This window comes from Coloeus monedula (genome assembly GCF_965178545.1).
Source record: "Coloeus monedula genome assembly, chromosome: Z".
Lineage (NCBI taxonomy): Eukaryota > Metazoa > Chordata > Aves > Passeriformes > Corvidae > Coloeus > Coloeus monedula.
The window spans coordinates 15602375-15628748 of NC_138822.1; the positions used below are offsets into that span (position 1 = coordinate 15602375).

General features: G+C 43.0%; 2 protein-coding genes across 2 annotated transcripts; both read left to right on the forward strand.

The window, feature by feature from the left end:
* The first annotated feature begins 4001 nt into the window (after positions 1-4001).
* Positions 4002-11651, forward strand: LOC309584821 (transmembrane emp24 domain-containing protein 7). The gene is made up of 3 exons (XM_082301119.1): positions 4002-4303; positions 6586-6831; positions 8754-11651. The coding sequence occupies exons 1-3, from the start codon at positions 4136-4138 to the stop codon at positions 8988-8990; spliced, it is 651 nt and encodes a 216-aa protein (XP_082157245.1). The 5' UTR covers positions 4002-4135; the 3' UTR covers positions 8991-11651.
* Positions 11652-20894: 9243 nt separating this feature from the next.
* LSM5 (LSM5 homolog, U6 small nuclear RNA and mRNA degradation associated) lies at positions 20895-24536 on the forward strand. The gene is made up of 5 exons (XM_082302271.1): positions 20895-21021; positions 21453-21548; positions 21780-21807; positions 22426-22498; positions 24269-24536. The coding sequence occupies exons 1-5, from the start codon at positions 20976-20978 to the stop codon at positions 24299-24301; spliced, it is 276 nt and encodes a 91-aa protein (XP_082158397.1). The 5' UTR covers positions 20895-20975; the 3' UTR covers positions 24302-24536.
* The last annotated feature ends 1838 nt before the right edge of the window (positions 24537-26374 follow it).

Consider the following 26374-nt stretch of genomic DNA (forward strand, 5'->3'; position numbering starts at 1 on the left):
AGTCCGAGTCTCTGCAGGTCTCGCCTCGGGCCGGTAAGTAAAAACTTTTTCCAACATTTGCAATTATGTTGAGTCCCCTACCTTGTCTGAAAAGAAAGAAAGCAAGAAACAAACAAACAAACAAAAACCCACCATGGAATGGACATTTTGAAACAAATTCTAATCCATTCGACCTTTTTACGTACAAATATATCTTTGAAAATCCAAGGACTGTGTTTATACGAATACGGGTTCACAAACTGTTCTTGTTAGTAAGACTCAGGACTCTGCAAGAGTGCGTGTGGGGTATTTCACATGGTAACAGGGGTCACAACTTTCCCAACAATCTCCCTTTTTCCAACTCCTTGCACTGAGCAGCCTGTTTATCTGGGAAGCTATACCTGTGGAAATACAGTAAATGCTTAAGTTTGGGTGCACCTAAATTTGGTTTTCATCTAAAACATTTACTTCAATGTGTTATTTTCTTGGTCTAATATTTTGAAGGTGTTTGGGCTTTTGTGTAATCAACTAACATGAGCGTAGACAGTAGTGCACTGACTTTTTAGACTCAAACAAGCTCATTTCATGTTCACTGCAGTTTTGAAAACATGACAACAGAGGTTAGAAAATGCACTGAACCTTGAAAAAAAAGGATAAATCCAAGCAGCTTTAAGGTCTGGTGATTTTTTCCTCCACAGCATGACTTTGCACAAATCACACTGAAACAGTGTGAAGAAAATGTGTTAGTATACTTGACTGTCCTTCAAGTGTTTTTTGCAGGTGCCAGCATTATTCAAGGCTGCTTTTTAAAGTACGAAGGACAGTGAAAAGAAAGATTAATTTGTATTTTAGCCTGTCTGGTTTATTTCAGTAATTTTAGCCTATCCAAAATTAAGCACTATATTGGGAAGAGGAATTAATATCTTGATATCAAGGTCTATTATTTATATAAAATCTGCCAAAGCAAGACCACAGCAAAGGCTTTTAAAGCTGAGGTACTTAAAATGGGGAAACTTTACCATTTTATGTAGTCTGAGTAGCAACATAAAGCATACTGTGGAATGTGCTTTAAATGAGAACAAAATTAAAATTATAAAGTGGAGTTTTTAAACTGTAACACAAAATCAGATTTCTGGAAAGATATTAAAGGACTGTACAGGTGAAGAACAGGGGGTTTTATGTTTTACTATTTAAAAACAGGAAATATTATTTCAGTCATAAGACCTTATTTTATAAGTCTGCAATTGCATCCATATCTACAACCTCTAACACGGGTAAAAGGTCTGTAACTACCGCAGGAGAAAAGATTAGAAACTTGTTTCAGCTACAAAGCAGAGAAGAAACACAAACACCTGAATATCCTGTATTTTGCAGATTTCTTTGGTATTTCTGCAGTGGCTTCCACGTGTTTTTGAAGGAATGAGAACTGCTTGTACAACTACAGTTCACTAGCAGTCTTCAGAAGAGCATGTTTTAACTGTCTGCACAAGACACACGTCTTTGACAATTTTAATTTTCCACAGACAGAAAATGGTAACATACATTTATAAGTCAAACCAATGTAAAAATAAAATGAATCCTTGTTTTTTTTCTAGTCTTTGACTTTGCACATAAGGTAAAAAGGATCATTAATAAAGTCAATTGTCTATGTATATACATGTATGGGGGAAGTTGTAATACTGACTTCTGCTTGCAAATATTCTGTCATAATAGAGAAAAAAAATCATAAAGATTTTTCTCAGGCAAGAACTATGCTGAGAGCACCTCAAACCAAGTCTCCTTGGTTTGAGGTGCTTAAACAGATTGTCTAGTAGGAAAAGAAAACTCTTCCTATGACTCCCTCTAAAACAGATTTCTTGAACTTACTATATTTATTTAACTTCTTTCCGTTTCAAGCTGCAAAAGAATTACTGAAATTCATAAGCAGTTCATATTGCTAGTAGCTAGTTCTCAGTTACTATCATGATTGCTGCATATATAAAACAATTAATCCTTATCAAATCCACACCAGATGAGCTACAAGCACACAATACAATGGAGTTGATGCTATGCAGTTAGTGCTGACATCTCTGCTTGTTGGTGGTCCTTAGTCACTAGAGTTAAGGGGACCAGGCTTGAGAGCTTCCTGCAAGCAGTTTGCCTTCTTCACTTAGTTGATGCTTTATACTCTCTGACCCCCCTCCAAAAAGAAAAGGATGTCATCTCATCTGTTCTTGCTGATTTATTTTGGGGATTGGGATATCTTCTGGGTTTTTGCTTATTCTGCAGGTGTCACCAGACTTCCTTCTTGCCTGCTCCATATTTTTAGCCTTCTGTTTTCTTGTCTGATTATTTGGTGACAGGTTTCCAATTGTCATTTCTTAGGTAAGCTTCATTTTGCCCATTTAGGGAAACTTTAAGAAAACAGCTGGAAAGAATGAACTAGGAAACTGTAAGTCATACATGATCACTACAGTTCCTGTGAAAAATCACAGATTAAGTCCTCCTGAAATGTATTTCTTCCACATGAAGGAGAAGATGATTAGGTGATACAGTTCTTACAAGCCTGTAGTCACTGATTTCAGTAAAATGGCTGGAGCTGCATCGTATGGCCCAGATATATAACCTGCTTTTGAGCTGTCTCAGCTATCAGCCAACACTTAAATGCCATCTAAAATAAAACAGTGTGTTTAAATGAAAACAGCAAGTATCTGATTAATTGTATGGATGAGGATTAATTGTAGATGGATAATGTCTGCCTCAGCTGCTGGGGGGGGGAGGTGTGTTACTTGGTAAAGCATCTGCCATCTCACTTTAATCCACACCTGCAAATCTACCAGAGCCTCCAACATATGAATTTTGGGTACCTCGGTCCTGTGAAATCCACAGTCCTCAAACAGATGCCCAGGTTTCTTACGCAGTGCTGAGGACGAAAATCACACGTTTCACAAGCTAGCACATGACTTGTCTCTTCAAGGCTAGAGGATTATGCAGCAGCACCCCAGTGTGGTGCCTCTTTTGGCAGGAGGTACTTCATGCAGGTTCAGCCCTCCTTCCGGAGGAGCAAAATGGGTGACCAGACCCACTGCATTACAAACTCGTGCTCCTGCCTGGGAGGTTTGAGCTGAGTTTTCCTTTTCCTACTCTGCCTGATTTGCCACCGAACTTAATATAATAAGAATGTAGGACATCTTTGATTTCTTTTTTTGAGTTTGTAAAAATAAGTGAGAAAGGCTGAGAGAGTTGGGGCTCTTCAGCCTGGAGAAGGAAAGGTTGCATGGACACCTTATGGCAACCTTGCAGTATCTGCAGGGGCCTGCAGGGAACCTGGAGAGGGACTCTTGATCAGGAACTGTAGTGACAGGACGAAGAGTAATGGGTACAAACTGAAAGAGGGGAAACCTAGATTAGACATGAGGAAAAAATTCTTTACTGTGAGGGTGGTGAGACACTGGAACAGGTTGTCCAGTGAGGCTGGGGATACCCCAAACCTGGCAGTGCTCAAGGCCAGGTTAGATGGGGGCCCTGAGCAACCTGGTCTAGTGGGAAGTGTCCCTGCCCACGGCAGGTGGGCTGGGACTCGCTGATCCTTAAGGTCCCTTCCAACCCTTAACCCTGTATGACTCCCATGACTGCATTTACTGGAAGAGAACTTGAAGGCCGACACTCCTGCAGTCAGAGTGAGCATTTTGATCGATGTTTTATATATCTGTTTATTCATTCATCTTATTCAATCTCTGCAATGAACATTTAAGGACCTGCGAAGCAGAACTCTCCAGATTCCTCCCTGTGTGTCCTGCTTCTCGGAGGTCGCTTCTCCCGTGCGCTCGGCCACAGCAGCCCGCCATTTCCAGCTTTAGGGCCTAGCGCTTAGACGGACCCTCCCAAAACTTAACCGCGGGCAATGGCGCTGAGCGAACACCCAACCTCCAGTCGGCGACACGATAGGGGGAAAGCCGAGACCATGCCCGCCGGAGCCCGCCCCCTCACCGCCCCCTTCCCCGCCGGTCACACGTCCCGGAAGCGCTCCGGGAAGGCGCTGCCGCCGCGCGGGCGCTTCCGGCTGCTGCTGCTCGTCCCCTCGGCCACGCCGCGTCCCGCCCGCAGCGCCCTCAGCCCCGCAGCCCGCGCCGCCCGAGCCGCTCCGCGCCCTCCTCGCCTCTCCCCGCGCCGGGTGATGCCGCCGCGGAGCTCCCGGGGGCCGCTGCCGCCCTTGCTGCTGGTGTGGGCGCTGGCGGCCTGCGCGGCGCGGGCCTCCGAGATCACGTTCGAGCTGCCCGACAACGCCAAGCAGTGCTTCTACGAGGAGATCGCCCAGGGCACCAAGTGCACCCTCGAGTTCCAGGTACCCGGGCCGGGGGAGCCGCCCCGGGCGTGGCCTCGCGCTGGCCGGGCTGGGCCGTGGCCCCGAGCCCAGGCCGCTGCCGGGGAGCTCTCCCTCACCTCCCTTTCTTTAGGGAGTATTTGGGAGCAGCGCCTGGCACCGGAGCAGCGGCTGGATCCAATGAGGGGTTTCCAGCTGGACTAAGGAAAACTGCGGGAGCGGCTGGGAGGCTTCCGTGTAGTGCAGGGCTGAGTGGGACACAGAGCTGGCCCTGCAAACTGGCAGTGTCTGTGCCCTGGTCGCTGCCACGTAGTGCCCCACCTGAACAGCGCAGAGAATACCTAAAGCACACCTGACCAACAAGGTGCCGGAGACGTAATTTCCTTGTGGTTTGTGAAGCATCGCCAGGATGAGCATAGTATATCTTAAGAGCTAATGTTCGGTATTCCAGAGTACAGTTCAGATTTCGGTTACATACTAAACAGTGAAAGGGTGATAGGACAAGCATGCAGTACAGCATCACTGTTTTGGTGCCTCTGAGTGTATTAGCAGGGTTGGAACCTTTCAGTCTGTCACTTCAGTAGATGAAGTCAGTGACAGTACGCAGCAGCATGAGACAAAAGTCATCCCTGATGACCTTTTGGGGGCTTTTGAAAGGACTCTGTGATTTTTTTGGGCTGACTTTTCTTCCTGAAGTCCTGTGCTTTCTAGTTTCTCGGCTGCTGTCCCATCAAAGTATATTTGGGGAATGTTGTTGCCAAATATTACGATGTTACTATGTCCTCTATGTTCTTGGTCCTGGATATCTTTTTCCCTACCCAAATATTTCTTGTCCTTGACTGTTTCTTCTCTAAAGTCTTTTCTGTATAGTACTTTCCTCTGCAGTTTTGAAGTGGGAATCACTGGACAGATAAGCCTGCTGTTGCCACTTTTATTGGTGACCAGAACAGGGTTAGCACTGCTAAAAGAAAAGTCTGGATTTGACCAGCCACTGGCAGGCTGAAGTGCTGTGTGAATGTCCTTTGGCAGTATGTCTCAAGGGCTGACACAAGGTACAGCAAGTTCTGTGGAAGGAATCCTAGGGGAACTTCAAAGCCCTGGCCAATCTTTACTGCCTCTGTGTAAATCGACATTTTCAGGGTGTCTGTGCAGCTGAATGCAAGTGACTCCCATGTAATTGGTAAAAAGCACACCCTTATCAAATTGTAGATTGTATTTCAAAAATGAAGAGCTGTGTTATTGCTTGCCAATTGGATACTTGTAAAACTTTGCCTTTGTGGAGGAGCTGCTGTTCCAGTCTGCTGTTATTTCAGTTTTACCACTGATGTCATCATTTTAATAATCTGGTACTTCAGTAAACTGATGAGCCATTTGGACTGAAGTGCAGATACAGATACTAAAATATTTCAGTGATTTCTGCACGCATATGAAATAAGTCTCTTCCTCCTTCAGCATGCTTTATCTAAAAAGTAAAAAATTTGCAGCAAGGATAAAGTGTAAGACTGCTATGCAAGAGTCATCAGAATACCACCTTGTGGACACCTAAACTCCTGATTAGTCTTCCTGTAGAATCCAGGTTGTAATACACTGTAGACCAACAGTAATCAAAGCCTCAAAAACCCCTTTGGGACAATAGTGAAGTTTTGAGTCAGTTGCAGGCATTATCCGGATGTGCTGGTTTTTGGAAGAACTCCCGTGTGTAACTGTGCAGGAGGGAGGCGACAGGTCTCCCAGAGTGTTGCTCTGTTGTTAGAAGCAGATAGGAAAACTGGACAGATTGGAATTCCTGTTCTACAGGTCAAACACCATTCCTGCAGCCTAACCCAGCTGATACAGTAGGGCAGTTACACTCTTCTGGCCCACACAGGAAGGAAGTATTTTGCTGCATGTTCACAGTCTCAGCTGGATGAATCAATTCCACGAAGGACTTGTGTATACAAATGTCAGACTCATTACAGTCATGTCTTTGCTGTCCCATTGAGTTTCATCTACTGTAGCCTTTGCTGTTGTACAGTTATTAATAACAAAGTAACTGAAATTGGTCTCCTAAAGGGTTTGAAAATACAGTTGACATTGCATATGCTGAATTTAAAGCATTTTAAATTATCTTCTGTGTGTTGTCCATGGGAATATAATTTTGCAGACTTGCTTTGAAAGATTCTCATTCAAATGAATGCATTATATTTTAAAACACTTATCAAAGCAAAAAGCTTTGCAGTTCCACCTGACAGATCATACTTCTTAGAAGAAATATATCAATGTCCATTTTTTTAAAGAGACAATTTCTTGGTTTTTGTTTCCAGGTGATCACTGGAGGTCATTATGATGTTGACTGTCGGTTGGAAGATCCTGATGGCGTTGTACTGTACAAAGAGATGAAGAAACAATATGATAGTTTCACATTTACTGCATCCAGAAATGGAACATACAAGTTCTGCTTCAGCAATGAGTTCTCTACTTTCACACACAAAACTGTATACTTTGATTTCCAAGTTGGAGAAGATCCACCACTGTTTCCTAGTGAGAACAGAGTAACTGCACTTACCCAGGTAAAATGCTGTTGTATTTGACAAAAGTTGTTAGGTGAAGGCATTTTTTTCTTCAAGTTCAGCTGCATTCGTTATCTATGTCACTTTTGAAAATAAATTAATTGAAGCTTTTAAAGTACTCTAAATTACTACAAATAGGCTTTCTTTGTAATGATAGGATTTGTAGAACACAAAACAGAGCTGAGAAGCAATCATCGAATGCTTAAGAGGAAATTAGTTCAGAAACATAAGGCCACTATTGTTTGGGGTCTTCTTGTTTGGGTGGTTTCTGGGGAGTTCTTTTGATTGTTTTCTGTTTGGTTGGTGGGGTTTTTCTGAAGTTTCTAAGGAAACTTCCTTTTAATGCCTCAGCAGTGTCCCTCTTGATGTGTGGAATTCGCAAACTAAATATTGGTGGAATAGGGTTTAAAAAAATTTCCAGGCTCTGGAGAAACTCTGGGGATTGTTTCTACATCTAAAACAGGAGAGTCTTTTTTTAGGAGGAGGACTCATTTAACTACTGTTTTTTAAATGGAGAAGAAAATTCTAGCAAAATAAATTAATAATGTCAGCTGTATTCATCTGGCTTCTAGATATTTGATCTTTATAAATCTACAAAGTGTCAGAGCATCACTGTTACTATATTTTCAGGATTTTACAGTTATGTACCACCTCTACACAATCTAAATACATTAAAACTTCCTTTGGAACATTTAATGAATTCCTGCAGTGACATATTTTGTGTTCAGATTCTTGATACTGTATCTCTTAATATCTTTTCCTTGCTTCTCTGGTAAGGAGGTTCTTTGTGCAGTTCTGGTCAGGCTTGTGGCATGACCAAATTTGGGCAGCCTTTCATGGGAGTCGTTAAAGGTAAATCCCTAAAACCAGTGTGACCTTGTTTAAATCCCTTGTGCAGATCAGGTTGTTTCTACAATTCACCAACAGCAAAACTTAGTTTGGGAAAACTCTTTCTGAATTTTGTTGAGCAGATTACCTTAGACTTGTTCGGACGTGTGTCTTGAAAGTCATCAACTTGAAAATATGGTGAGACAAAAATATAAGTGACTGAGAACAGCCCTATAAGGGTGTTAGACCTTTCCTTTTATGATAATTTGTGCTGTTCGATCTTCAGGAAGTACTCATGTTAAGCCATTAAAGAGAAACCTAAAATTGTTAGTAGAAAATAAGTCTATTGAAGATGCATTGACTGATCTCTTGGTGATCAAAACACAGTGAGGAGTACTTTTCCTTACAGAAGATAAAGTGAAAGTGCAGGAAATTTATATAAAAAATGACCTAGGGATTGGAAAACCAATAATGCTTTTTTAAAATGAAAAATTACAATGAAATTGGGCAAATTTCTAAGTATTTTTATATGAGTATGGTACTGAGTGTTTAGGAGCACTGAAGGATAGCAATTGTCCCTTCCCTAACCACTTTTTGTATACATGACTAAGAGAATAGTCTCTTGACAACAGAACAGACATTGTACAACTTGAGTGAGAATGAAGCAATGAAGAACATCATATTTGTGAAACAGAAGCATTTAATATATGCTCTGTGCATATTAGTATTCTAAGCAACTGCTTGTTTTCCTGTGGAATTAACAGCTGGAGGATCACTGACATTTCAGAAATGTTTCTGATGTTCATTTTAAATCCAGATATTAATTTAGAATTTTTTCATTAATTCTCAGAGCTCTTTACTTTTTATTAGATCTGTGGTTTTATCTGCTTCTGTATTTAACAGCACCACATTTTTGTGTGTAAAGTTTGATCAGTATAAGTTAAATTTTACTGTATTTACACTATTTCAGTCTGACATTTGTCTGAGTTAATTCTTAGCTTGCAAAGTCACATGACTCCTCATTTTAAATAGCAAAGCACGAAACCACTAGAAGTGTTCTTAATTCTGTGTTGTGTATTTGTTTGTTTCTGCAGATGGAGTCTGCGTGTGTTTCAATTCATGAAGCTTTGAAGTCTGTCATTGATTATCAGACTCACTTCCGCTTGAGGGAAGCACAGGGCCGCAGCAGAGCAGAGGATTTAAACACAAGGGTGGCCTACTGGTCAATAGGGGAAGCAATCATTCTTCTTGTTGTTAGTATCGGGCAGGTGTTTCTCCTTAAAAGCTTCTTCTCAGATAAAAGAACCACGACAACGCGTGTTGGATCGTAACCAGTGGCGGTAATGTTTCAGGTGTGTTACTCACTAAGATTAGCGGTTCTCCAACTAACTGTAGGTACAGAGGTCTGAATATATGCAACATTCAAATGTGTATACTCCTCATCTCTTAAAAATCACAAAACAGACAGAAAACATTATGAAAGGGACACATAATTTGAAATTTTTAAGGATCCTTTGGCACTTAAGTGTTTCAATTCCTATATTAAAATATCTGTCAGTGTCTAGTCTCTCTTTATTTCTACTGATACTAATCCAATCCAAGTATGATTTTTACCAGTACAATTAGTCATCTGCAGTATAACACTTTAAAATAACCCAACAGTCTAGTGTCTGATATGAGAGATGATATATATGGAAATCTCATTTGATTTTAATTTTCAGGCTGAATATCTTGGATTATAAAAATGAAAATGTGATTAACTGTAGTGCACTGATTTGATTTTGCTGTTTTAAAAAAATGCAATCATACCCCTTGCTTATTTGTAAAATTGTTGAAAGCTTGGCACTACATTGTGGTTCACTTTCTTCATCAGCCTGGAAAGTCTTCATCTTCAGAATTTGCTGAATTTTATACTTCATTATGATTGCTTAAACATACATTTCTTCTGTATTAAAATAAATACATTTTCTCTTTTGCTACGTTTGTTTTACTGAAGAAATTGTAAGCTGAGACTACTCAGGAAATCCACTTCTGCATACGAAAGAAATCCAAACTTCCAAGTTAATGTAAAAAACATGCAGTAGAATAGGGAGTCTTGTAACTTTGTCATTGAAACTGTGCAGTACTCATATATGCTGCTGCTGCCTTTTGGATTTAAGACCAGAAGTAGCTTGGTTTGTTAAGCAGCACAGCACCAGCACTGGTTGAGGTTATATTATGTGTTAGGCACGTACAAAGCTTTTTACTAAATTGTTTTCCTAGTAAGAGGGCAATTTTATATTGATACTATTGCACAAGTGCTGTAAATATTCCTCTGTGTGGTGCACTGAGACATGACGGCCTTGTGCATCTAATTGCCACTCTATTTTGTTAGTGGTCAGGAAATGTTTTAAATATTTCAGGTTATATTTTTGGTAGAGTTATTAGAGTTGCATTGTTTTCACTGCTCATGTCTTCAGTAGCTTACGTACTGTAAAGTTCTGTTTTATTTAGTTGTGGAAGGTAGTAAATATATGTACATGCCCATAGCTTGAATTGGGCTGGTCATAGTTAGGCTAAACTCCTTCAAATGGCTCTGAAAGAAAAAGTAGGCTGACCAATTCTTAAATGCACACAAAATTAAAGTGAAAAATTTGTGATGTATTACTAGCTTAATCAAAAGATGCTTCTTGTACAAGTGCTCAGCAAGCAGAGGAAGAGTGCTACACCCTTATTAATTGCTTATATTATTTCTAGTAAAAATTTGAAATTACATGTTCAGGTGACACTTGAGCAGTCTGAAGAATTGATCTAAGGTGACTTGATTTTAAAATCATGTCATGGCAGAAAAAAATAAAAGTGTCCCTACTCTGTTGTGGACTGAATGACTGCTCTTTTGGAAACTGAAGGAAAACATCAGACAGCTCAAAGATTATTTAGAAAGTCACGGAGGTATTAAAAATCTTTTAAGTAAAGTTCAGGATGTAAAGTTTTGCTGTCCTGTACTGAATTTTGAATACTGCAGTCTCATTTTGGGATGCAGGTTCCCCAGAAATAGTTAGACCCACTAATATGAGAAAACAAAAGAGTTTGCTTTTGTCTTGCGATACAAATCTGTGCCTGCACACAACATTCTTGATTGTACCTCTATGCTTTCTTCTTGTGTTTCAGCAACTGACGTCTAGTACTTTTTGTGCTGCATTGCACACAATAATGAAGCAAGTGGTACACTTTTGGTTCAAGTGTCAAAACATGATTAGTTTGCTAGTGTTCACTATTTCTGGAGTTTGAATATTAGTTATGTATCTTTAATCACATCAAAGGCATTTGTTTTAAGGCTTGAATTGTGTTGGGGTTTTTTTCCACTGAGTTGTTCTGTGTGCTGGCAAAATTGGTAAATAGTGCTATAAAACTGATGATGATCAGCTATCGCATGTCTCTTTATCTTTCATAATGTTTGAATGTGGGAAGTGGACTGTTCAATATTAGTCCCACTGCAGAGGTTTAGCAGACTTGACTTTTCCATTGAAGTTAGGTGTCTGAACCAATGCTCTGGCATCCTGCTGCCTAATATGCAGCACCAGCTTAACAATGCCTTTTTTTTTGTGTTGTTAAAAACATGGCACAAATACACATTTAAACATAGCTGTATATAGTTTTTAAAATAACTGACTGAATAGAATATAATAAAACACATGCTAACACGCAGTGGGTGAAGAAGTGCATTGTGACCTTTGGTTAAAGCTGCACCTTTTTAGTATATGAGCAGTTTGGTTAATGGTGTGATACACAAGAAAACACCCTGCGTTAAAGGGGATATAACTGTGTTTTTAATAGCTAAATGCTCTGGGTTTCAGCTATGCGTTGGATGTTTTATGTTTACAAGACTTCTTTTTGTGTCCTGAAACGTCGGTTCTTTAGTTTGAGGGCATGGGGGGAAAAATTTAGTTTGAATAAGACAAAAAGCAGACCCTGTGAATATTGTATGGGAAAATAAAAAATTAATATATGAATGTGGTCTGATTGTTTTGTTTGCATATGGTTTTGGGAAACATTATTCTTCAAAAAAGCTTTCCATCATAATTTGAGTAGTCAACTTGTGTTCTAACATACTACGGTTAATCTACCCCCTGACGCTTGGTCATTACTTCTATTGCTGTATATCACAAAGGTTCACTGCTGTTTGTAATCAGCCATGCTTAGCAAGGCAGTGTGGTTACTGGCTCTTTGCTCAGCACGTCACTAATGCAGGCAGTCATAATCATAAATCTCTTCATGTTGGAGCAGAATTCAACTGCAGGTGCCAGAAATTATTTGGGATCTACTGCATCCTTTCACATTAATTCTGCAAATACAAAGTTATGGGGGGACCTGGAAAGGTGCCTTCAATTAGTGTTGTCCAATTATGAGTTTTGAACTTCAAATAAGCAGTAACTAATTGTGTGATATGAGGTACTTTATATTGCATGGCTTAGGTTTAAAGAATAGGTATGGTAGACATCATTGTTTTGTGTGGACACCTTCCAAAATTACTCCTAAGTCAGTTGCTGTATATTCAGAAAATTTCAAGACTATTTATACAGGAGTTGGATTAAGAAAAGCTTTTGTCTAGAAGTGGGTAAGTGCTCTGTCAGTGATGTGTTGCTGTTATGGTCAGGTAGTTGTCTGGGGCTTTTTCAGGTGCATGGCACCCACGATTTAAAGTAACTTAAGTTGTGGTCTGAAGTGCTTTTCTGCTGAAAGCTGATAATCCTACCAAAAAAAGAAAAAAAAGGCAAAGTGAATAAATGAGTCAGTGGATCAAGTGACATGCATCATGATGATGAAGGCTTTTATCAAGGAGGAGGTAGAAATGTGCTCTGGACCACCACAAATTTAAACAATTCCCGGACTGCCAGGCTACCAGAGGGCACAAGTACAGCAGTGATACCACAACCACCCCCTTCAGGGGCGAGAGGAAACCAAGAGTTTAACACGGGCCCTAAATGAGATGGATGCAAAGTCTTTCTCTCACATTCTTCCCCTTGACTTGCAAAATCAAGTTCCAGAAAAGCAAGGTTATGCTCTGTGCATACTGAGGGTGCTAGCAATTTAGATCAAGTTAAGTGTTGTGAGACATGAGGGGGAAGTGGTGACTCAGCTTAGCTTAATAAAAACTCTGACAGTGGTAGCTGTCAAAAGGTTCATTATTTGTATTAAAAAGTCCATGTTGCACTCCACAGGGCAAGATGTTATGTAAACTTAAGGTGGTTACTTCACAACACTTCTAAGCAGATTGATTTGGCTCACTCATACCTTCTCCCCCACCTGCTGACAGGAACCAACATACATGTCCAAGTGGCCTGCCAGCATCTGTTGTGTGCAACACACTTTTAAGCAAGTGGATGGCCTTGTGTGTCCATGTTTTATGTTTCTTATTACAGGCTGTTTTGCTGGTGAACTAACAGGAAAGGGAGTGACATGAGTTACGCTGTAGTTTTGTTGCCAGCCTCCTGTGTTCAGGATGGAAAGTCCTCAAGTGAGTCATCTGAACTGTGGTTTTACCAGAGTGCAGAAACTAATCCTGAGAGGAATACCACGTTCCTTAATTTCACTGCTGATCATTGTGTGTTTGGGTATCAGTAGAGGCCATTGAACAGAACTTCCTCCTTTTTGTGATCTGAGTCTCACTGTGAGATACTGTCCAGCTCAGAATATAGCACATGAGAGGCAATACAGCAGGATGCCATCCCTTCAATAGCCTGCACTGTTCAGGTGCACATTCCATAGCTGAATGTATTTTTTGGTGTGTTTCCCCCAGAAGGATGCAGTGACCTCCTGCAGACAGTATGTAACAGCATATGGTCCTTTAGCAGCTGCACCTTTGAGAGGCCTCTGCTTGATGGGGTATTCCTGGCTTAAGGATGAACCTTTATGTTAGGGATGGTATCTATATCCCTATAGGGATAGGACATTCTGTCCTAAGTTTATGTACAGGGATTTTCCTAGCACCAAGGACAGCAGATTTGTTCAGACCTTACTGTAAATGAATACAAATTATCGGAAAGAAAGTATATGAAGAACCAAAGGGAAGCATTTTCTTCCTGGAAGAAATCAAACATGAGGAAAAAGGGGTTGGGAAGGTTAACATTGACATGAGTCAAGCTTTTTTGGCACAGCACTGTTTTTTGCTCTCATGTTTGGAGAACACAATACCACTAGGTGTCAAGAAAGTAACTCAACAGGGACAGAAAGAGAGGGTAAAAGAGGCAGAAGAGAGGGGAAAGAAGGAGGAGGAGTTAGGGAGTAAGAAATGACAAAAAGAAGGGAGAGGACAGATGGGACAAAGCAGAGAAAGGAGCCCATTTCTGGGCTCTGTGCTGGGTTTATGAGGCTTGAGGAGTGTCCACCTTGCTCCCTATGGACAAGAGGTGCTCCCTCTCCTGGGATGCTGGTAGCTTTTGGTGGCTGCTGCCCCCAGTACAGGTTCACTGCACAATCTACAAATACCAGCTGAAAATCACACCAGAATCAACTCTTCTTGATGCATATTGGCACACATGTAGTGAGGAATTCAATGAAAATTGCCCTAGGGGAACTTAGAAGAAAGATGTGTCAAATGGTGGGAGAAAGATGGAAGAACAGGTGGCTGCTACGGGGAGGGAATGTGAAGGATAGAGGATGGTAACAACCAGGAGGTGCTGTCACCTATGACATACTCTGCCTCACCTAAAATGAGCCATTAATCCAGTGGTACAAATCCCCAGTGACTGCATTTCTGTGTCAGGGACTGTCCCGAGCTGCCCACCAGTTCTGCATGTCCCTTTCACTCACAGAGATGCCTAAGACATTTAAGAGCTCACTTATTCCCACACCACACTTGCTCTTCTCTGGAACAAAAGCCCCCAGAATCCAAAAATTCACGGAGCAGAAAATGAGTCCATATTTCATGACTTGCACAAATTCCTAGGCCAAACCCCTAGTGACTACACCTCATTAGGTGAAATTGTGCAGCAAATGGAATTTTCACCCTCTTGCAACTCTCACCTTAGAAAGAAATTGCTTGAATTTCAAAATGCAATTAAGATCTTCAAAAAAACATTGGAAAATAATGCTTTCAGGCAAAATATATGGCATTTGTCAGTCTAAATACTGCAGATTAATTTCAGTTATAGACTGTTAGGACCTACAATACATTAGAACAGAGCACATGACAGGATGTCTAAAACATTTCTTTCCTCCAAGTTACTACACTTTCCTGCAAGAATACTCAAAACCAAAAACTTCCCCTTACTTATACCCCAAAACCCCAAGAGGTGAAAGTTGGGCCTCCTGCAGCCAAGAGTCCTGCACCCAGTGCAGTTAACAGCAGAGGAAAACGCTCGTGGGTCTCCTGGGAATCTGTATTACTCTGTAGGATTGGGCTCAGGACATCTGTTTCCTTTCCGTAATATTTTCTCATGACTTTGTGTGGAAGCAGGACTGCTATAAACTAGGATTGCTTCTGAGCACTTCACTGGAAGCAGTGATTTTACTGATGCACTTTTTTGGAAGTACACTGAATGCACAGCAATAAAGATACAGGATGAATGGCACATGTCTGAAAGTGTAAATTAATGTGCTCCATGAATGCCAAGACAGAAACGTTGCTGCCTACCTTCAGCTCATCTCCGTAGGACTGAACCTTTCTCACCATAAATCCTGACACTAGCGCATGATAAAATAATCCAATTAAGTACAAAAGTTAAATAGAAATATTGAACTTCTGGCAGTCATAGAGGTAAAGCTCTATACAGGGAAGGATGACTGATTTAGAGCAGGGAGCGCTAACAGGCTCATTGGTAACACATCATCTTTACAAATGCATAAAGAAAACCACTGCCCATGGGTGATAGCAACCAGGTTCTGCATTGGAAGGTATTCAGAAATGACAGTCTTGGAGTGTCTTGCTGTAATATGAGAATTTCAACGTCTGAAGTCACTGCAGAAACTACACCTCTGCCTTTCATTTCCACTTACTGGCAGACCAAACACTGCATTGTAGTAAGGAGATCCCTGCTTGGTGAATACAAACTGTCACTTGACACTCTCGCTGCCTTTGTATGTTTGGATAGGGAAGGCTCTGATGGGCTCTTTCATATTCAAAAAGTGGTAATGACAAACCCCTTCATCTTTGTCATACCTGTGGTGCATACTGATACAGCCCAAATTCCCAATAAGCTTAGACCAAAAGCCGTTCTGAAGTCATAACAAAAGCCCCAGGAGAGTGGGGCTAGCCTGGCACTTAGGACACTTGGGTATGCCTTCTCCTCTTGAGGCCCTAATCCCTCCTCAGGAGATCTATGCATTTCATGGCACACAGAACCATCCACTTCCACTGAGCTCCTAGGAATATGGCAAGATAAAAACAGGGATCATTTGGATCACTAAATCGTATCTCCTTCAGATGCATCAACCATGAAATGAGCATTTATGCAGGAAGGGCTCAAAGAACATCCTCCAGCCACTACAGCCTTCAGCACTTAATAGCAAGTAAATGGCCTGTCATTAAAATACAAGCTCACAAGTCTCAGTGGAGATTCCCCAGACAGTAGTCCACAGGAAAACCTTTAGTAGATCTGAAACAAAGGTTGGTGATAGAAAAGAAAGTGGAAAGAATGAAATTCTGAAAGACCCAGGGCCGTCGCATCCCCAGGCTTGCTCACTCAGGTCATTCTGCTGGAAATAGCAGACCCTACACAGCTCTGCACAACCAATTCACAACTCCATGCTTTCAAACTTTTTGTGGTTATCCTTCAGAGCCCTTCACAATCTTTGAATCACCCAGATGTGGACACCCAGATGGTGGTACAAGATGGTCAGAAGAAACAGGTGCTTTTGAATGGGTATTTCCTCTCCACATGACAAAGATTAGCTCCTTTTACATGAATTTGGAGCAAGAAAGGTTCTTTTTTCCCCATTCTGCAGACTAGGCAGTGGATCAGAGGAGGGAAATCCTTCTGTCTCAAGTTCATCATTGAGCTTGTGGAAGTAACTCCCAGGTAGTACCAGAGTCGGGCTATGGAGCAAGACTGTCTCATCTCCATCTCGGCTTCCAGATTCCAGGACAGCACAGCAACCCTCCTACACACTCTCAGACTCATTTTTGCTCATGCTTTCAGCCCACCCAGGACTGCATGGCTGGTATGGATTAAATCACTAGGAAGTGGGAGTGAAGGTTCATGGAGGCTAGGGAAGAGGGAGAAGGGAGGTGCAGCACTTTGCTTCCCAGCACCTTGCCGGTGCCTGCAGGAATGTAAAGCATTTTGGAGGTCGTGGTAATTGATGATGGTTCAAAACTGTTGCACAGTGTCTAGCTCTAGCCTTGAGCCATAGTTGTAAAGGTTGAAACATCATCTAAAGGACAGAAGACAGCACTGGACAACCTGTCTGAGGAGAGTGGTGCATCCCAGGGATGCCTTAAGGCAGAGCAGGTGGCTGCTCATTAATTCCAGCTCCTCAAAAAACCCATTTATTTTCGGTACATTTACCTTCCAATTTGTCTCATTTGGCTGATTTGGCTGTCAGGATTTTTCTTCACATCTTCATTGCCAAAAACTGCTTTCAGGTGTGAAAGAAACACCCAGTCTTTGGTCTCTAGCGTTATTAATGCAGGATAGCAAGTGGATGCAAGGAGCGATCTACTTATTTTTCTGCCAACATTGAGAAACTTGCAAGAACAAAAGCTGTTGCTTGATGGCTCATGAAACAAGGTGTTTGAGACAAAACAGCGTGATAGCAAACTCCTGAAGCTGAATAGCTGGGTACTCTGGGCACATCTTTACACTTTCTAGATCAAGGAATAATACTTCCTGTGCTCCACCAGGCACTCTGAGTAAAGACAGGATTCCACAGTTTTTATGTAGCTCTGACTTTGAGTTCTATGTGTGTTCCCTTGCCATTTTCCCTCAGAACAAGTGTATACATTGAAGTTGGCTTGGGTGTTTCCAAACTACAGTGCCCTCACTGTAGTTTTGCCTGCCCTGTGACTGGGCTGTAAGACTTCTGTAAGATTATTGCTGTGCATTTAGAACCCAAATGAAGGAAGATGTGTTTCCACATCAGTAGCCTGAAGAGAAGGCCTTTAACATCATTCTAGAGAGCAGAGAAGGACAAGGGAACAGGTCAGTCTGGCAGTTTTGTGTAGGGCTGGGCAGATGGAGAACATGAGTATAGGCAGTGTTGAGGTTGCAAGGCCAGATCTTTCCCAGACCTAGGCAAAGGACAGAAACTGAGCAGCACTGCTAACCACAAACAGGGTGAGTGCTGTGGCACCAGGAAAGGTGCAGAGCTGAAAAGACAGGACAATAGAAATTATATTAGCTGAATTAGCAGAACTACAGAAGTTCAACCAACATAAGCTTTCCCCAGATGCCGCACTCAGGCACTCAAAAAGGCAGAAATCCCCTAAAGGTTGGTATTGTAGGAGTTGGGATTGCTTCACAAGGGATAGTTTCCTACTGGTGGCCATGGCACAAGAATCTGCTGCTTGTGCAGAGAGGGTATTTGTTTACTCAGAGAGCTCTCCACCTTGCAGCAGCTGAGAGTAAAACAGAGAACTTTGGGAGAGTTGTAGGGCAGTAGCAGTATTCTGAAACTTATGCTCTCCTGAGGCTGCCTGAGTTTCCTGCACAAGAGAGCAAGGATTGCAGTACACCTTGGAGGAGCAAAGAGCATAAAGAACAGCAAGAAGCAACTGATGCTGTCAGAAAACTCTGTTGCTAGACCTGGGTGCCTGTGCTTGGGAAATTAGATGACAGCCAGCTGCTGGGCACAAAGGCAGCAGGCTTTGTGTAACATCTGGATGAGAGGCTCCAGGGTCACAGATTGGTATTTTGGTCCATCTTTGTTCCATTGATGCAGGTAAATGGAAGGGGCCAGGTTTTGGCCATCAGACAGGTGGCTAAGGACGAGGACCTTGAATTCTAGGAAAAACTGTCAATTCCATGTATGAAGCCAGGGATATACAGAAATCTAGAGTCTTAGTGCCCAAATGAGATGCAGAGAGCAAGGACTTAGATCCATGGAGCACTAGGAAGCCTTCAGGGACAAGTGGAGTCTGAACAAGAGGAGAAGGCTGCACTTTGATCTTAATGAAGTGAGACTTCCGGCCCTAAAAATTCAAAAGCTCCCAGAGGAGTATTTAAAATAGAAGCTGGGGGAAAGCAAACAAGCACAGAGGAGCATGCAGAGCAGACTGATGTGATGTTAAAAAGTAACAGGATAAAAGGATATAGCTAGGGTTTGATGCCCCTTGGGAAATACCAGAAGGGAAATGAAAATAAAAATTGCAATAAGGACAGTAAGTTAGACTGCTAATGCCAGTTCATTTTTACATGCAAAATTAAATGTTGGTGTCAGGGCAAAACTTACAGGTGCTGGCACATCCATACATGGAGCCCAGAGAAAGAAGTTAGGGATGCTGAAATGGTCACCTTCAAAGAATAATGGCCATCTCGAGAGCTGGGATATGGAGGATCAATGGGATTCAATGTTACCTTGCTGCCAGTTTCATAGCAGGGAAGTAGCCAGTGCCCTCCCTCCCCTCTGCAAAGCTCTGGCCAATGCCCGCCTACCTCCCCACGTGCCAGCAGAATACTCCTCATGTCCACTGAGTGCTCTTCTGCTCCTACAGGAATGCTGCCCGGGAGAAGGACAGGGGCCTTCATGACCCATTCCCACTGGTACAGCTCCTGTGATGCCTGTGCCCAGCAGGACATGAGCAGGTGGAGAAGGAGTGACTGCCAGTGACTCCAGTGCCCACAGTTCCAGTGAGCCCCTCCTTCTCTGAGCAGGGATGGGGGCTTCCTGTGATGCTGGGTCATAGCCAGTGCACCCCATGTGCAGCTCTGCCCAGTATCAACTGGCCCCGAGGCAGCACTCCCCATGCCCAGGAGGCCCAGAGGGCTGTCTCTGTCCCTGGTGGTCACTGGGCACAGCTGAAGCCAGATGGAATGTTGGTGGGATGAAGTTACTGAAATGCTTCAAAAACCTTCCATGCACCCACCTTCAGTGAGTCAATGGACAAAAGTGGGAAATTAAAATCTGCACATAAAAGAGTGTGGCCAGCAGGACCAGGCAGGGATTGTCCCTCTGTGCTCAGCACTGGTGAGGCCACACCTTGAGTCCTGTGTCCAGCTGTGGGCCTGTTACCAAAAATCAGTAAGAATAAAAACTCCTTAACACTAATGTAGACTTAAGAAGCAGGCATTCTTTATTCAGGTGGATGCATGAGGGGATATCTCCTCCAAAATCTCATTCATGCTGAGCACAGAGAAAGCTCCAGTTTATATACTGTATTTTACATACATATTGATAGGTTTTCCTAGGAGAAACATAGGTATGATACTCTTCTCTCTGAAGCCATTAACGTATGTTCCCTCCCCTCTGTGCATGTGTTCTTCTGTCCTGGGGGTCTCTTTGGTGATCCCTGGTGATCGGGGACCCCAAAGTCATACCTGATTGCCTGATGAACTGGTAAAAGTTGGCACAACTGCACTGGTTGCTTTCCAATTCTTCCTACAGAGTAAGCATTGTGCTGTTTCATAGGTCAATGGTTTTTGAAGAATAAGCATTGTATTAACCCACCAGGCGCAAACAACTCTTCATCTGGCAACAGGCCCCTCACTGCAAGGACACTGAGGAGTGAGTCCAGAGAAAGGCAACAAAGCTGATGAAAGGTCTGGAGCTCAGGTCCTACGAGGAGCTAAGTGAGCAGGCTGTAGCCGGGCAGGGGTTGGTCTCTTTCTCCCAGGTAGCAAGTGACAGGATGAGAGGACACAGCCTCAAGCTGTGCCAGGGGAGGTTTAGGTTGGAAATTAGAAGGAATTTCTTCACAGAAAGGCTGCCCACCGAGGTGGTAAAGTCAGTGTCCCTGGAGGTGTGTAAGGAAATATTGAATGTGGCACTCAGTGCTGTTTTGGTTGACATGGTGGGGTTCGTTCACAGGGTGGCCTCGGTGATCTCAGGGATGTTTTCCAACCTGACGGCTTCCGTGATTCTGTAACAGCGGAGCCATTACAGCGCACACTACAGAGCCCGCAGTCCTGGCGCGGGGGCACATCGGTACCGGCGGCAGCCCCAGCGGCGCTGCCCGGCTGGGCCGGCAGGACGAGACGGAAGCGGGCAAAAGGGGCTCCTTTCACGTCTTGTCTCTACCTAGAACCACCACACAGACCAGCCCTCGGCACACGCCTGCGCCGCGAGCGGAGCGCGGCAGACGCGGCGGGGCGGGGCGCGGATCGCTCGGCGCGGCCTCCGGCCCGGCCCTCCCCGCGTGTGGGCAGTGGCGGCGGCGATTGGCCAGGTCCGGTTCCGACATGGCGGCCAGCGCGGTGTCCAACCCGTCCCAGCTCCTGCCACTCGGTAACGATGCGGAGCTGGGGGCACCCCGCCGGGGCCCAGCCCGGGATCCCTCTCCGGGCCGGCAGCGGCGGCTGCGGGCCCTGTGCCGGCGCCTGGCGGGAAGCGTGAGGGCGCGAGCGGCTCGCGTCAGGCGGCGGGGCCCGCGCGCGGCCCGGGGGAATATCGGGGGTCTGGGGCGGGAAGAAAAGGGGGGTGGAGTAGGGGATAGGGTGTGGGGGTGTTGGGGTGTGGGGGTGCGGCTGAGGTGGGGTGTGGGGGTGTGGGAGAGTCTGAGGGAGGCCGGTGGGGGTGGGTGTGACGAGGTCGGGAAGAGGGTGGTTTGTGTCGGAGAATGGAGGGGGAGGGTGTAAGGGTGTATGGGGTGAGTCTGTTTCTGTAAAAGGCACGAGAGACTTGTTTTGTAGAACGTATTCTTTTCTGTGTATCTGCAGAACTTGTGGACAAGTGCATAGGCTCACGCATTCACATTGTGATGAAGAGCGACAAAGAAATTGTTGGGACACTTCTAGGATTTGATGATTTCGTCAGTATCCTTTGATGGAACTTTAAGGCTGTATGCTTTATGCTTTGGCCTAATTAATTTATAGCTCTTGAGAGTTTTGAGTTCACTGAATAGAACCTTTTTATATGGATCAGTTGTATTATTCTGATATTTTCAATTTTCAGGTAAAATCACATTTTGGTATAAAATGAAAATAGCATTAAATGCTTTTGTTTTAAAATCCTGGGTGTTCTTTTCCTTGAGACTGGATTTTCAGATATGGTGTTGGAAGATGTTACAGAATTGTAAGTATTTTTTCTGCCTCTTGTTGCTATTTAGTGTTTGGTTCACTGAGGCAAAAAACTGTGTAAGATCTGCTAGCAAAGTGATTTTATATTTTTGGAATACTTGCCAGCCGACTAGTTTAACCTTGGACTTAAAACTGTTCAGAAAGTGATCTGTTCGGGACAGCCATGTCACAGAGTAGCTATTGCATGATTTATGCTTGTGTGGGGATCCTATGTGTCTTAATTTTGCATGGCTTGTGTGGCAAACTTTCCAGTAGTTAATTTGATTTTACACTTCCTTAAGTCCTAGGCAAAGATTCAACAAAGTAGCAGTCTTAAGGATAAATATTTTTATTTTGTCATGCCACGTTGATATGTCATATTCAAGAAATTGCCAAGCTTTAGAGGGTGAATACACATCTCCATGTACTGAGTAGAAGAGACCTTTCTAGATGCCAGTTAGCTTTCTGTACCTAGGTGGTTCATTTATTAAGATCATGCTGCAGTGTGGCTGGTTTATTTGTTAGTTCCAACAATGGTCACCTTAATGCAGAGATTTCTGTTGGTTCTGTGGTAAAAACTGGTCCATTGTCCCTGGTTCTGTGGTCTGACTTGCTGTTTCTAATTCTTCTTCAGCGAGATCACACCTGAGGGCAGAAGAATCACAAAGCTGGACCAGATTCTGCTAAATGGGAATAACATAACAATGGTAAGTCATCAAAGGCATGTGTTGACTTTCTGTACCTGTAAATTGATCAGTGATTGTATTCAGCTACTTTCAGCTGCGCTTTCTGTTACATCAGGAAGTTTCAAGTAGCATCTGGGGCATTTGTGTATATGAATGATACTGGAAAGTTGACCTTTACTGCCTTACTCAGTGTATGTTGCATTTTACAAAAGAATAATTAAAAGAGCCCGATCCTGATTTTGTTTTGGTGAATGTTTTTCTGGTCTTCACATGTGTGAGGGAGTCCCTGACTTTGTAAGAATCATAAAATCACCAAGGTTGAAAAACATCTCCAATACCATCAAGTCCAACCTTCAACGAAATACCACCGTGCCAACTAAACCATAGCACTAAATGCCCTATCCAGTCATTTTTTAAACAATTCCAGGGATGGTGTCTCCATCAAATGCTGTATCCAGTCATTTCTTGAACAGTTCCAGGGATGGTGTCTCTACCACTTCCCTGGGCAGTCCACTCCAATGCCTGACTACCCTCTCAGTGAAGAAATGCTTCTGGATGTCCAGGCTGAACCTTCCCTGGCACAGCTTGAAGCCATTTCCTCTTGTCCTGTCACTGGTTGCCTTCGAGAAGAGGCCAACCCACACTTCACAGCCTTCATTTAAGTAGTCACAGGCTGGCTCTTCAGTGGCTTTTAACCCCTGAGTGTACAGGCCAAGCACTCCTGCTTTCCTGCATGTACAAATGTGTCTGTTTGGGTGCTTCGTTGAGTCATCTGGAGATTACAATACCACATGGTGCCCAGAGAGCTGCACCTTTATGCATTCTGCCAAAAAGTCTGGAGGTCTGTTCGATTACATAAATCAGTAGCACTAGGATTTTATCATGTGCTGATACATACAGATCAGTACTGAAACAGTAATTAAAAGTTGTGATTATGCATCCTTGAGTTGAATTCTGCAACTTCTTAGACACCACAAAAGCAGACCTACAGTGGCTTTTTTGCTTGTCTGCATAGCTGGCCACAAAGCCTGGACTTCCAACACAAGGACATTCCTAATTTTGTGGGAAGAGGAAGGCTCAAGTGGGAAGACTTGAGTTGAAGTTGGCTCTGTATAAATGAGGAATTCTCTCCATTTTGTTGTTTACCTATCTTGCACCTCTGCATTGTATGTCTGAGCAAGTGCCATCCTGTCTTAATTTCTACGGCTTTTTCTGCTTCGGTTTTTGTTCTTCATGTTGAAAGGACAGCATATGTTCTGATTCCTTGTGTGGGGTGAAATGCCTGCCATCCAGTTAAGCTGGTGGTGTGTAGCCCTTGAAGAAGAACCTGGTGAATTTTCAGCAAGACATAGATATGTTTCTGCATTAGATCCCGTGTCTCTGGGGAAGTATCTTCCTGTATCAGGAAGTCTGTGTTTAAGACTTTTTCTTATTTTGGTCCCAAAACTAGTGAAGCACTTTCTCTTTAGAAGTGCTCAGCTGCTTATAAGATATCAGCAAAAGGAGTGGTTAAACTTTTGTTTTTTCCCTCCTCATGTTTTTCCTTTTATATTTCTTTTTCTGTTGTTCAGTTCTTTGCTTCCTTCACTGTGCTGACTTACTCCCTATTGCCTTTTTGGTTTGTGCATCTCTGGCAATAACTGACTTCCTCTGATTGGAGAGTCTAAAATTGTGGTCTACCATGAAGTCTCTATGTCCTAAAATGTTTGTTGTAATGCAAGAGCTGTCATGTATGGGTTTGTAAAACTCAGCTGTATGGTGCTAATGCAAAAATGTCTTACTCTTTTATAGCTGGTTCCTGGAGGAGAAGGACCTGAAGTGTGAAGACATGATACTCATCTATATTTTATATAGATATGCAAAATCTAAATAGAGATCTTGGGGTAGAAGTGTGTTTTGGTGTGGATTGTCTGTTTGCTTTGCTTACACACTTGACATTTTACAAAAGACAACTCTTAAAGAAAGGTGCTGGTGGTAATGTGGACTTTGTGAGTTGAAATCATGACTTTCTTGTAAAGACACATGAACCTCTTCTGAATAAAAGGCTTTTTCTTTCTTAGTTACTGTGTTCTGTTATGTAAGTGTACAAGTTAGATAGTTTTGTAACTACTTGATGGAGTAGAAAAATGACAAATATGTTTCAGTTGCCATCAGTCTTCAGTTTTTCTACATCTGTTGCATTTGTTTCTGGCCCAAGTCTGTATAATACACAAGTCATGAGCCAGGATGCTGCTGTCCTTTGACACACTGGCAGCACTGAGCTGAATGTTCTGTTTAAAGGCTTGTCACTGGAAGCCATGTGGCAGAGTTCTGTAGAGTTCTGAAAGCCCTTCAGACTGGGTGCATCTGTTTGATGCTCAGCAGCCTTTGGTACCGCGTCTGAGGTTTAGCTCTTGTGGACCATTTTGCTTTGCAGATGTGCTTCCTTACAGCAGAGGACCTGTAATGGCACTTGGCAAGTGAGAACAGACAGACCAGACCTAATTCATGTTCAGGGGCTAAAAATCCCAAAGGCTGGTGTTCAAACCCCACTGATGTCAGTGGTGGCTGCTTTCACCACTCAGTGATGCTATGTATACTCAAAACTGGGAGCTGCCTGTGCCTGCTTGCATGGTTTGGAACACTCATTTTAGAGTAAACAGGAGTTTTTGGCTCCATCTGTTCTCCTGTGATACAAAAGCTTGACAGATACTGCAAGCTACTATTTTAGGACAATTTCTGTAAGGAATTGCTATTTTGTTGTGATGCCATGCTGCCAGTGCAGCTTATGCTTCCATAGTACACCTCTCAGCTGGCTTCTGTGTGTAAATGTCTTTGGAGAGGAACCACACGTGCCTGCTGTCACTGTAGACAAGGAGGGCGCAGCATTGGCTCACATGACTGGGACGTGCTTTGCCTTCCCATCACCAGAAGAAAGAAGAGTTGAAGAAGGGGGCTCAGGAGCAAGATGCTGCGAGGAAGGTGCTGTACTGGATCTTTCTGCCTTGCTTAATCTGACAGAAAAGCTGCCTTCTGCTGGCTGGATCTGAGCTCACAAAGCAGTGAGAACCTCTTGCTGTAGCCTGTTAAAAGGGAGAGGGAGCCCCTCTCCCCAGGACTGTGTGCCTTCTGGGTCATGTGTTCTGAATAAATGATCTACAGTTGCAATGTTTTGATTGTGTCGTGGCAATCTGTACCATTTACTCCCTGAACATGTTTGGTTTTTTCCTGTCTCCATTTTTTCCTCCACCTTTTTTAACACAGATATTAAAAAAGATACATTTTTTTAAACTTTGGTTTGATTGACACATCATCTGTGGGTGTTTGCTTCAAACACTTTCTTTCCTAGAAATAAGAAAAGTCTTTTCACAAGAAACAAGAACACTTCAAAGATTTGTACTCGGGGCAGCACTACTCTGTTGGGGTACTGTTGAATAAAGTTATGGTTTTGTTCCAGTGTAGGCACTTAATTTCTACTTAGTGTTTTGAAAACAGTCATGCTTCTGAGAGAAGAAGAGTAGATCTTGGTTCAAAAGCAACTTTCACTCTAACAGCACAAATCTCTTGTTCTCTCAGGATTTTGTTGCCTTGAAAAAAACGAACTTGATACTGCCTCAGTTCCTGCTTGACCGGTTGTGTTCTGTTCCACTCACTCCAGAAGTGCTAGGACTTACCTTTTAGGAAGACATTTTAATTCCTGATTCACAGGTCTGCAGAGATGCACCTAGAGACAGTCTGTTTGTGCAAACACTGTTAATTCTTTCTAAGATTAAACATTTTTTCACTGTCAGCTAAGAATACAAAGTATTCCAGGTGTGTCTGGCTTGCTTTTCATTCATTATTCCTCTGGCCTGTTGCCTTGGAAGTGCAGCTAATAAGCTTGTCTATTCAGTAAGTCGTGGTGGGTTTTGTTCTTCC

Bases quoted from the DNA above. Each gene is read 5' to 3' on its own strand.
- LOC309584821 (XM_082301119.1), top strand. From the start codon at position 4,136: ATGCCGCCGCGGAGCTCCCGGGGGCCGCTGCCGCCCTTGCTGCTGGTG. The intron at 4,304-6,585 runs GTACCCGGGCCG...TTTTGTTTCCAG, and splicing joins AGTGCACCCTCGAGTTCCAG to GTGATCACTGGAGGTCATTA. The intron at 6,832-8,753 runs GTAAAATGCTGT...TTGTTTCTGCAG, and splicing joins GAGTAACTGCACTTACCCAG to ATGGAGTCTGCGTGTGTTTC.
- LSM5 (XM_082302271.1), top strand. From the start codon at position 20,976: ATGGCGGCCAGCGCGGTGTCCAACCCGTCCCAGCTCCTGCCACTCG. The intron at 21,808-22,425 runs GTAAGTATTTTT...ATTCTTCTTCAG, and splicing joins TTGGAAGATGTTACAGAATT to CGAGATCACACCTGAGGGCA. The intron at 22,499-24,268 runs GTAAGTCATCAA...ACTCTTTTATAG, and splicing joins ATGGGAATAACATAACAATG to CTGGTTCCTGGAGGAGAAGG.